At 48.5% G+C, this 12,500-nt stretch overlaps 1 protein-coding gene across 2 annotated transcripts in view; it reads left to right on the top strand.

Moving 5' to 3' along the window:
• olfm2a (olfactomedin 2a) overlaps positions 1–2,407 on the top strand; it is a 124,205-nt gene extending 121,798 nt beyond the window's left edge. For both annotated transcript variants that reach the window (XM_064986281.1, XM_064986280.1), the window contains exon 6: positions 1,428–2,407. In XM_064986281.1, coding sequence (XP_064842353.1) covers positions 1,428–2,102 — 675 coding nt within the window. In that variant the 3' untranslated portion in view covers positions 2,103–2,407. The remainder of the gene's footprint in view (positions 1–1,427) is intronic.
• The last annotated feature ends 10,093 nt before the right edge of the window (positions 2,408–12,500 follow it).

Here is a 12,500-nt window from a genome sequence, read left to right as displayed (position 1 = left end):
TCCCTCCCTCCAGGAATCAGCCTGAAAGCAAGTAGTTAGGACCTAAATCCTTGCCTTATACATCAAGAGCAAAAGGTACACATGTGAGCTGACTGTGGTTTAATTGAATCAATTAATAGTGGAGAGGCCAGGGGATGAGTGGAGATTGGGTCATGGAGGGGGCTGCTCTGTCAATGTCCTGATCCAGTCATTCTCAGTAGAGAGAGAAAAGACAGAAAGAGACGTTAACAGGATTGATTTTCTGTAAGTGTGGACTGGAAAAGGGCAGAGAACAGAGAGCAATGTGGCTGGCTGGGCTGACTGCAGATCAGAGAATACAGACAACTTCTTCACTCCCACACACACACACACACACACACACAGTGTACAGCTAACATTGTGGGGACACATAATTCAGTCCCATTCAAAATCCTCTTTTCCCTAACCACTAACCCTAACCCTAACTGTATTCTTACCCATCCCGAACCCTAACCTTATTTCTAACCCCAACCTTAACCCAAAAACCTAACCTTAACCCTAACCCTATCTCCTAACCTTTACCGTAACCCAAAAAGCTAACCTTAACCCTAACCCTAAACCTAACCCTAGCTCCTAACCCTAAAACTAACCCTAACCCTAAAACTAACCCGAGCTCCTAACCCTAACCCTAAAACTAACCCTAGCTCCTAACCCTAACCATAAAACTAACCCTATCTCCTAACCCAAACCTTAACCCAAAAACCTAACCTTAACCCTAAACCTAACCTGAGCTCCTAACCCTAAAACCTTAACCCAAAAACCTAACCTTAACCCTAAACCTAACCTGAGCTCCTAACCCTAAAACTAACCCTAGCTCCTAACCCTAACCCTAAAACTAACCCTAGCTCCTAACCCTAAAACTAACCCTAGCTCCTAACCCTAACCCTAAAACTAACCCTAGCTCCTAACCCTAACCAGGAAACTAGCCCTAGCTCCTAACCCTAACCCTAGCTCCTAACCCTAGCTCCTAACCCTAACCCTAGCTCCTAACCCTAACCCTTAACGTAATTCTAACCCTAACACTAATTCTAATCTTAACCCTAAACCCCCTAGAAATAGAATTTGACCTTGTGGGGACTAAAAAAATGTCCCCGGTTGGTCAAATTTTTGTTTGTGGGGACTTAAAATAGTTAAACATGTCCACACACACACACGCACGCACACACACACACACACGCACACACACACAGGAGATCAATAGCACTGTACGCACTGCACGTACACCACACAAACACACTCAAATGCACACACTCACATGCAAACACACACACACTTTGCTCAGGGCACCGTCGTAGGCAGGTTATCCAGGAAGAAAGACCACACTGACACTCCATGCCTGAAGATCAGACACCTCTGATGTAATGGAGCACAACGTTATCACTATGTTTACACCCTCTCTGTCTCTCTAGGTGTGGTCCATGGATGGCTACTTTAAAGGTCGTCGTGTCCTGGAGTACCGCACCCTAAACGACTTCATGAAAGGCCAGAACTTCGTTCAGCACCTGCTGCCACACCCCTGGGCGGGGACCGGCCACGTGGTCTACAACGGCTCCCTGTACTACAACAAGTACCAGAGCAACATCATCATCAAGTACCACTTCAGGTCCCGCAGTGTTCTGGTGCAGCGCAGTCTCAGTGGGGCCGGCTACAACAACACCTTCCCCTACTCCTGGGGAGGCTCCTCAGACATCGACCTGATGGCAGACGAGAACGGCCTGTGGGCCGTCTACACCACCATCCCCAACGCCGGCAACATCGTCATCAGCCGCCTGGAGCCGCAGAGCCTGGAGGTGCTGCAGACGTGGGACACAGGGTTCCCCAAGCGCAGCGCCGGAGAGTCTTTCATGATCTGTAGCACGCTGTACGTCACCAACTCCCACCTGGCCGGGGCTAAGATCTACTTCGCCTACTACACCAACTCCTCTAGCTACGAGTACACAGACATCCCCTTCCATAACCAGTACTCCCACATCTCCATGATGGACTATAACCCCAGGGAGAGGGTGCTGTACACCTGGAACAACGGACACCAGGTGCTCTACAACGTCACTCTGTTCCAGGTCGTTAAGACCGCTGGGGACTAGAGACACCAGGGGTGGCTGGTGTCATTTTACATCGGAGGACGGGCCTATTGTAATGGACGGAATAGAATGAATGGAACGATATCAAACAAGCATTCCATTGATTCCATTCCAGTCATTGCTATGAGCCGTCCTCCGTTCACAAGCCTCCAGAGACACCCAGAGCTAGGCTGGTCTCGGGCCTGTTGTGCTGTCTTGACAACTCCTAGTGTGACATTGACCATATGTGTTGGAAAGATAGCACAGATCTGGGACCAGGCTAACCCAGAGGCAGAGTCAGACCGAACACACAAAACTATAATGCTGTTATGGAGGGGGGGGGGCAGACAGATGGACGGAAGGAGGCTTGGACTTTTTTAAAGCATTTCAATCTTCTTCATAGACTGCTGTCATTCATTCAGAAAAAATACACTCCGACAGCAAGGTCAGTAAATATATACAGACTTTCTGATTTTCTTTTCTGTGATGAGTAAGCATGGTTCTTTTTATTTGTGATGAGAAATAAATATCAACCTTTACCATTTATGACTTTGTCCTTTGTGGCTCCCGCCTCTTGAGTAGAGTATGTCCACCATTATTCTCTTTGAGAGCTGAAATAGCTCATTTTTTAAATAGATTTTCATTGTGAAAGCTCCATTTCCTTCAATAATCATCCTAATGGGACAGAAGAAACACTCAAAATACCATGTCCATCTTGAGCTCTCACTACCTGAAGATCTCAAAGTTTGAATACAGCCTCAATGTTGTTGTTTCCAAGGTGATCACGTTGTGAAAGAACAAGAGTGGTCATAAACAGTATGGATGAAAATGAAAGAGGAGGTGTAAAGGGATTGGAGAGTGTGAGAGCGAGAGCGAGATAGGAAAATGGTAAAGATTAATGTGACAACATTAGCATTGAGGCAGAGAACTGAGGTCTCAGGCAACACTGACTCCAACTGTTGCTGTTTGTGTTTGGCTCTCTCTCTCTCTTTAAAAGAGCTCTTCTCCAGCCCCCGCTGCACTACAATGGACAGACAGACACTCAGTATGACACCACCTGCATAAACAGTGACCTTTTCACTGTGTTCCAGTTCATTCAATGACACATAAAATCAAAACTCCCAACAAAATATTCTAAAATCCCCCTTGGCATTTCAGGTTTATCTCTGAAAGGCAGAGGAGTTTGGATAGACAATTTTATTTTCATTTTATTCATTTATTCAGGTTGAGACGAAATCAGATCTCTTTTTAGAAGAGACCCAGGAGAAAAAAACAGGAGGATGAGGTGGTGAGGGGAAGCCCTGGGTTACCATGGTGATCTGATTCTCTGTTAGGTGACCTTTCTATTGGTCAGCCTTCATGCAGTCCAGGACCCTGATGAGTTCACAGACAAGAGCAAGGCTGACATTTCACTAGCAGAAGGACGTGTGAGAACGCAGGACAATGAACTCAAAACACAAAGGACCTGTCTCAATAGCCTTCCTTTGAGACTTCACGGAGACACAAATCAATCTAATTCAGCATGGAGGATAACACAGGCCGTATCTCTAACAGAGTATTGGTCTCATGTAAAAAAAGAAAAACGTTATTATGGTATGGTTACTCCCAGCTGCTCTTGAAATGGCACACTGTTCCCTATAAAAGTGCACCCCACAGAGCTCTGGTCCAAAGTAATGGACTTTATAGGCAATAGGGTGCCATTTTGGATGCCCTGACAGACAGTCCACTAAGAGAGGCTGTGTTTCATGACAAGGTCCAATTGTTCATCCATTTTAGATGAGCGGAGAGGAAGGACACGTACAGCTGTGATGAAACGGAGGAAATAATCGCGCATGAAATGATTTTGGGATCTTAACAGTTGCCCATTTTAAATATGCATACACACACTGTAGAGCTACAGTATACACTTAGGTTGGCGTCATTAAAACTCGTTTTTCAACCACTCCACAACAATTTCTTGTTAACAAACTATAGTTTTGGCAAGTCGGTTAGGACATCTACTTTGTGCGTGACAAGTCATTTTCCCAACAATTATAATTCACTGTACCACAATTCCAGTGGGTCAGACGTTTACATACACGAAGTTGACTGTGCCTTTAAATCAAATCAAAATCAAATCAAATGTATTTATATAGCCCTTCGTACATCAGCTGATATCTCAAAGTACTGTACAGAAACCCAGCCTAAAACCCCAAACAGCAAGCAACGCAGGTGTAGAAGCACGGTGGCTAGGAAAAACTCCCTAGAAAGGTTAAAACAGCTTGGAAAATTTTCAGAAAATTATGTCATGGCTTAACAAACTTCTGATAGGCTAATTGACATCATGTGAGTCAATTGGAGGTGTACCTGTGGATGTATTTCAAGACCTACCTTCAAACTCAGTGCCTCTTTGCTTGACATCATGGGAAAATCAAAAGAAATCAGCCAAGACCTCAGAAAAAAATTGTAGACCTCCACAAGTCTGCTTCATCTTTGGGAGCAATTTCCAAATGCCTGAAGGTACGACGTTCATCTGTACAAACAATAGTATGCAAGTATAAACACCATGGGACCACGCAGCCATCATACCGCTCAGGAAGGAGACGCATTCTGTCTCCTAGAGATTAACATACTTTGCTGTGAAAAGTGCAAATCAATCACAGAATAACAGCAAAGGACCTTGTGAAGATGCTGGAGGAAACAGGTACAAAAGTATCTATATCCTGTATCGACATAACCTATAAGGAGCCACTGCTCCAAAACCGCCATAAAAAAGCCAGACTACGGTTTGCAACTGCACATGGGGACAAAGATCATATTTTTTGAGAAATGTCCTCTGGTCTGATGAAACAAAAATAGAAGTGTTTGGCCATAATGACCATTGTTATGTTTGGAGGGAAAAGGGGAAGGTTTGCAAGCCGAAGAACACCATCCCAACCGTGAAGCATGGAGGTGGCAGTATCATGTTGTAGGGATGCTTTGCTGCAGGAGGGGACTGGTGCTCTTCACAAAATATATGGCATCATGAGGAAGGAACATTATGTGGATATATTGAAGCAACATCTCAAGACATCAGTCAGGAAGTTAAAGCTTGGTCACAAATGTGTCTACCAATAGGACAATGACCCCAAGCATACTTCCAAAGTTGTGGCAAAATGGCTTAAGGACAACAAAGTCAATGTATTGGAGTGGTCATCACAAAGCCCTGACCTCAATCCTATAGAAAATTTGTGGTCAGAACGGAAAAGCGTGTGCGAGCGAGGAGGCCTACAAACCTGACTCAGTTACACCAGCTCTGTCAGGAAGAATGGGCCAAAATTCACCCAACTTATTGTTGGAAGCTTGTGGAAGGCTTGACCCAAGTTAAACAATTTAAAGGCAATGCTACCAAATACTAATTGAGTCTGACCCACTGGGAATGCGATGAAAGAAATAAAAGCTGAAATAAATAATTCTCTCTACTATTATTCTGACATGTCACACTCTTAAAATAAAGTGCTGATCCTAACTGACCTAAAACAGGGAATTTTTACTAGGATTAAGTGTCAGGAATTGTGAACAACTGAGTTTAAACGTATTTGGCTGAGGTGTATGTAAAGTTCCAACTTCAAATGTATATAACACACACCACAGGAGGTTGGTGGAACCTTAATTGGGGAGGACGGGCTCATAGTAATGGCTGGAACAGAGTAATGGAATGGTAATCAAACCTTCCCAGACGATATTATGAGCCCGTCCTCCCCTCAACAGCGTCCTGTGACACATGTATTTCCAAAACCTTAAAATTATAATTTCTATCTTACATCCTCCTAAACAATCATATCCACCCAAAAGGAAATTGTAATATATATAATTTCACCGTTTTCAGGCTTTATTTCAACAAACTTCTGCTTCAATTAGAGGATTTTGGTCCATAACATGGCTCTGCCCATTGGAAGCCTCAGGCAAGGATTCAGTCAATTGCAGATAGTGACTTTCCAGAAATGTGTTTGATCTGCATAGCAACATGTCCTGGATGGAGGGAGATGGAGGCTTGATTTAGAAACCGCCAGTCCGTTGCGTTCAACTCATTAAAGTGATCCAGAGCACACAACCAGACTGACAATCTCTACAAGTGTCAACTCCCTCTATCCAGGACATGCTGCTATGCAAATCAAACACTTCACACTTCTCAAAGTGATATCCTGAAAAACCCACTACCTGTGATTGATTGGATCCTAGCGTTAATGCAATCCAGGAAGAGAAGTTTGAACCATGGAGTGGCATAGTAAGAGTTCATTCACTCAGAGCTTAGCCTAGCTGCCTATAAGCATGCATGTCTACTCTGATCTGCTCTGCATGCACTCGCTCTGATTGACTCATATAATAGTGGGAGACAGTGTGATGGAGAGGAGAGGGGCTGAGCTGAATGGGGAGAAGACAGAGAGAGAAACAGTCCCATCCACTCTGGTCCCTGAGAGTTGTGAGAGCCCGTTCCCATCCCACCACCATGGGGCGGCAGGGTAGCCTAGCGGTTATGAGCGTTGGACTAGTAACCGCAAGGTTGCAAGTTCGAATCCCTGTGCTGACAAGGTACAAACCTGTCATCTTGCCCCTGAACAGGCAGTTAACCCACTGTTCCTAGGCTGTCATTGAAAATAAGAATAATTGACTTGCCTAGTAAAATGAATCATGCATCTGTCTTGTGGATGGGCAGAATAAGAAAAAGTCTATTATACATATAAAGCTGCCGTGTCGTTCGTCTGCAGTCGGGGCTGAAGCAGCAAAGATGCCCTGCTGTTAAACAAAGACTTACAGTGCTGTATGCAAGCTCTGACAGCTGCTTTATATCCGGCCAATTAAACCATCAGTTCTATCCTCCCTGCTATACTGAACCCGACGGCAGGCAGCAGGAGGGAGGTACACAGTTACACTGCAGCCATATTCCTTCTCTTCAGATTGTCCTACAGTATCTTCATCACTCTGGATTGACACTCTCTCCCTAAAGGGGGGAGGGATGTGGAGGTAGAGAGAGAGATGAAAGATGTCTCCTGAGAGACCCTCTCCTTTAACTGCTGTGTTTAATAGCGTTTTGGAGCAGCCATCGATCCTCCCAGTTCTATAGTCTAATTAGGATCTGTGAAGGACAGTAAAGCTGTAGCAGTATTCTGGGGCACAGCCATGGATCGTTTGGTTTTACACCTGTGATGTTCTGACATGGCACACTTCATTGAGACAGTGAAGATTTGACATGAAATGTAGCTGATGGGGGTGGGGCCACGTGGACCCCTGCTCCACCAATCTCCCTCTGTATTTACGCTGCTGTAGGTTAGTGGACAGGGCAGAGGGCTCGGCGCACCGCGGAAGGAAGCAGCTGGGGTCAGGGCTAATGTTAGGGTTAGGGTAGAAAAAGGAGATGTGGCCTGACCTGCCTCAAGACACGAAAAGGATGAAGGGCTCTATTCAGTTAGAGTTAGGGCTACAACCGGGGTATGGACATGAAGCTAGGGTAGGGATAGGGTTAGAGTTAGGGCTGAACTGGGGTGTGGACATGAAGCTAGGGTAGGGCTGAACCGGGGTGTGGACATGAAGCTAAGGTAGGGCTGAACCGGGGTGTGGACATGAAGCTAGGGTAGGGATAGGGTTAGAGTTAGGGCTGAACCGGGGTGTGGACATGAAGCTAGGGTAGGGATAGGGTTAGAGTTAGGGCTGAACCGGGGTGTGGACATGAAGCTAGGGTAGGGATAGGGTTAGAGTTAGGGCTGAACCGGGGTGTGGACATGAAGCTAGGGTAGGGATAGGGTTAGAGTTAGGGCTACAACCGGGGTGTGGACATGAAGCTAGGGTAGGGATAGGGTTAGAGTTAGGGCTGAACCGGGGTGTGGACATGAAGCTAAGGTAGGGCTGAACCGGGGTGTGGACATGAAGCTAGGGTAGGGATAGGGTTAGAGTTAGGGCTGAACCGTGGTGTGGACATGAAGCTAGGGTAGGGATAGGGTTAGAGTTAGGGCTACAACCGGGGTGTGGACATGAAGCTAGGGTAGGGATAGGGTTAGAGTTAGGGCTGAACCGGGGTGTGGACATGAAGCTAGGGTAGGGATAGGGTTAGAGTTAGGGCTACAACCGGGGTGTGGACATGAAGCTAGGGTAGGGATAGGGTTAGAGTTAGGGCTACAACCGGGGTGTGGACATGAAGCTAGGGTAGGGATAGGGTTAGAGTTAGGGCTGAACCGGGGTGTGGACATGAAGCTAGGGTAGGGCTGAACCGGGGTGTGGACATGAAGCTAAGGTAGGGCTGAACCGGGGTGTGGACATGAAGCTAGGGTAGGGATAGGGTTAGAGTTAGGGCTGAACCGCGGTGTGGACATGAAGCTAAGGTAGGGCTGAACCGGGGTGTGGACATGAAGCTAAGGTAGGGCTGAACCGGGGTGTGGACATGAAGCTAGGGTAGGGATAGGGTTAGAGTTAGGGCTGAACCGGGGTGTGGACATGAAGCTAGGGTAGGGATAGGGTTAGAGTTAGGGCTACAACCGGGGTGTGGACATGAAGCTAGGGTAGGGATAGGGTTAGAGTTAGGGCTGAACCGGGGTGTGGACATGAAGCTAGGGTAGGGATAGGGTTAGAGTTAGGGCTGAACCGGGGTGTGGACATGAAGCTAGGGTAGGGATAGGGTTAGAGTTAGGGCTACAACCGGGGTGTGGACATGAAGCTAGGGTAGGGATAGGGTTAGAGTTAGGGCTGAACCGGGGTGTGGACATGAAGCTAGGGTAGGGATAGGGTTAGAGTTAGGGCTGAACCGGGGTGTGGACATGAAGCTAGGGTAGGGCTGAACCGGGGTGTGGACATGAAGCTAGGGTAGGGATAGGGTTAGAGTTAGGGCTGAACCGGGGTGTGGACATGAAGCTAGAGTACGGATAGGGTTAGAGTTAGGGGTGAACCGGGGTGTGGACATGAAGTTAGGGTAGGGATGAACTGGGGTGTGGACATGAAGCTAGGGTAGGGATAGGGTTAGAGTTCGGGCTGAACCGGGGTGTGGACATGAAGCTAGGGTAGGGATAGGATCCAGGGGAGAGGAGGAAGTGCTCCAGGAGAGAGAGAGAGTGAGAGAGAGAGGAGGAGGAAGTGCTCCATGGGAGAGAGAGAGAGAGAGAGAGAGAGAGAGAGAGAGGAGGAAGTGCTCCAGGGGAGAGAGAGAGTGGGAGAGAGATGAGGAGGAAGTGCTCCAGGGGAGAGAGAGAGAGAAAGAGAGGAGGAAGTGCTCCAGGGGAGAGAGAGAGTGAGAGAGAGAGGAGGAGGAAGTGCTCCAGGGGAGAGAGAGAGTCAGAGAGAGAGGAGGAGGAAGTGCTCCAGGGGAGAGAGAGAGAGAAAGAGAGGAGGAAGTGCTCCAGGGGAGAGAGACAGTGAGAGAGAGAGTAGGAGGAAGTGCTCCAGGGGAGAGAGAGAGAGAAAGAGAGGAGGAAGTGCTCCAGGGGAGAGAGAGAGTGAGATAGAGAGGAGGAGGAAGTGGTCCAGGGGAGAGAGAGAGAGAGAGGAGGAAGTGCTCCAGGAGAGAGAGAGAGAGAGAGAGGAGGAGGAAGTGCTCCAGGGGAGAGAGAGAGTGAGAGAGAGGAGGAAGTGCTCCAGGGGAGAGAGAGAGTGAGAGGAAGTGCTCCAGGGGAGAGAGAGAGTGAGAGAGAGAGGAGGAGGAAGTGCTCCAGGGGAGAGAGAGAGTGAGAGAGAGGAGGAAGTGCTCCAGGAGAGAGAGAGAAAAAGAGAGAGAGAGAGAGAGAGAGAGAGAGAGAGAGAGAGAGAGAGAGAGAGAGGAGGAAGTGCTCCAGGAGAGAGAGAGAGGAGGAAGTGCTCCAGGAGAGAGAGAGTGAGAGAGAGAGAGAGAGAGAGAGAGAGAGAGAGAGAGAGAGAGGGAGGAGGAAGTGCTCCAGGGGAGAGAGAGAGGGAGGAGGAAGTGCTCCAGGGGAGAGAGAGAGACAGAGAGAGAGATGGAGGAGGAAGTGCTCCAGGGGGAGAGAGAGAGACAGAGAGAGAGAGAGAGAGAGAGAGAGAGAGAGGAGGAAGTGCTCTAGGGGAGAGAGAGAGAGAGAGAGAGAGAGAGAGAGAGAGAGCGAGAGGGAGGAGGAAGTGCTCCAGGGGAGAGAGAGAGAGAGAGAGAGAGAGAGGGAGGGAGGAGGAAGTGCTCCAGGGGAGAGAGAGAGAGAGAGAGAGAGAGGGAGGGAGGAGGAAGTGCTCCAGGGGAGAGAGAGAGAGAGAGAGAGGGAGGGAGGAGGAAGTGCTCCAGGGGAGAGAGAGAGAGAGAGAGAGAGAGGGAGGGAGGAGGAAGTGCTCCAGGGGAGAGAGAGAGAGAGAGAGAGAGAATGAGAGGAGTGAAATCTGGGCTGAGGTGAGGAGACGGGAGGGATCAGAAGCCTTTTTCCCCCTCTGTTATAACAAGAGAAGAGGAGGCAGGTGAAGCATCTTAGAAGAAAGAGAGAGAGAGACAATCTATATCCTTCTGCTTCTCCCTCCCGCCTCCTCCTCTAGCCTCATTCCATGACTGAAAAATGAGAAAGAAGCAGGCTGCCTGTCATAGGACAACAGGGGTTCTGGTGCAGAGGGGAGCAGGCCAAGGCCCACTTTAGACATCACAAAGCTTCACGACATGACCAAAAGTATGTGAACACCTGCTTGTCGAACATCTTATTCCAAAATCATGTGCATTAAAATGGAAATGCTCCCCCCCCCCTTTGCTGCTAAAACAGCTTCCACTCTTCTGGGAAGGCTTTCCACTTTCCACAAGAGTGAGGTCGGGCACTGATGTTGGGCGATTAGGCCTGGCTCGCAGTCGGCGTTCCAATTCATCCCAAAGGTGTTCAATAGGGTTGAGGTCAGGGCTCTCTGCAGGCCAGTGAAGTTCTTCCACACCGACCTCGACAAACCATTTCTGTATGGACCTCGCTTTTTGTACGGGGGCATTGTCACGCTGAAACAGGAGATGTCCTTCCCCAAACAGTTGCCACAAAATTGGAAGCACAGAGTCATCTAGAATGTCATTGTACTGTAGCGTTAAGATTTCCATTCCCTGGAGATAAAGGGCCTAGCCCGAACCATGAAAAACAGCCTTGGGGCAGTTAGGCACTTCTAGCACACAGAAATTTGACAAATTGACTTGAAAAGGCATCCTATGACGCTGCCACGTTGAAAGTCACTTAGCTATTCAGTAAGGCCATTCTACTGTCAATGTTTGTCTATGGAGATTGCATGGATATGTGCTTGATTTTATACTCCTGACAGCAACAGGTGTGGCTGATATAGCCGAATACACTAATTTGAAGGGGTGTCCACATACTGTTGTATATATAAAGTATGTGACTAAAACATGGAACTAATTGCAGCAAGTCCAGAGGGCCAAGCTTCCAAGGACACGCCTCTCTCTCTCCTCCTCTCTCCCTTTCTCTCCTCCTCTCTCCCTCTCTCTCTCCTCCTCTCTCCCTCTCTCTCTCCCCCTCTCTCTCTTTCTCTCCTCCTCTCCCTCTCTCTCCTCCTCTCTCTCTTTCTCTCCTCCTCTCTCCCTCCTCCTCCTCTCTTTCTCTCCCCCTCTCTCTCCTCCTCTCTCTCTTTCTCTCCTCCTCTCTCCCTCCTCCTCCTCTCTTTCTCTCCCCCTCTCTCTCCTCCTCTCTCTCTTTCTCTCCCCCTCTCTCCTCCTCTCTCTCTCTCTCTCTCTCTCTCTCCCTCTCTCTCTCTCTCTCTCTCTCTCTCTCTCTCTCTCTCTCTCTCTCTCTCTCTCTCTCTCTCTCTCTCTCTCTCTCTCTCTCTCTGTGTTAGGTTATCTAAATTGGTCCACAGTGTTTCCTGAAAAATGGTGATTCCTCTCCCTGGCACTACAGAGCCCCACCCCTGCCACCCTCCACAGATACACAAAGTAAAGATCATTTAAAACACTGCTCCTTCCACTTTACTCCCCATAAACATTGCAGGAGGCACGTACAATGCCTCATTAATATGCAAATTGGGGCTGGGCCGCTTTGCTGATCCTGTAATTAAATACATTTCCCCCAAACAAGTGGAGGAAGGGAAAGAGTCTGCTGAGGTAGTCGATGGGTTTTCCTCCAGTCGACGCATATCAATGAACCTTTATCAATTTTACATTCATCATGGCAGGGTCCCTGTCAGCGAAGGAGACAGAGGGAGACAGACGGGGGCCGTAAACTGCTGCAGCACAGCGCTGGCACCACCTCCCGTCCCACCTTGCTACTACCGGGCTGGGCCGTCCATCACCCCAACCACCCAGGGACACGACAGGATGCTCCCAGCCACACAGGACCTCCCTTGCCCTGCTGGCCCCGTTCCCCTGTTCCCCACCTCTCTGTCGATGCTGGCTCCGCTCTCCTGTTCCCCACCTCTCTGTCGATGCTGGCCCCGCTCCCTTGTTCCCCACCTCTCTGTCGATGCTGGCCCCGCTCCCTTGTTCCCCACCTCTCTGTCGATGCTGGC

This window comes from Oncorhynchus masou, chromosome 14 (assembly GCF_036934945.1).
Source record: "Oncorhynchus masou masou isolate Uvic2021 chromosome 14, UVic_Omas_1.1, whole genome shotgun sequence".
NCBI classification, from domain to species: Eukaryota; Metazoa; Chordata; class Actinopteri; order Salmoniformes; family Salmonidae; genus Oncorhynchus; species Oncorhynchus masou.
The sequence above is the reverse complement of the archived record's forward strand: the minus strand, read 5'-3'. Positions and strand labels throughout refer to the sequence as shown.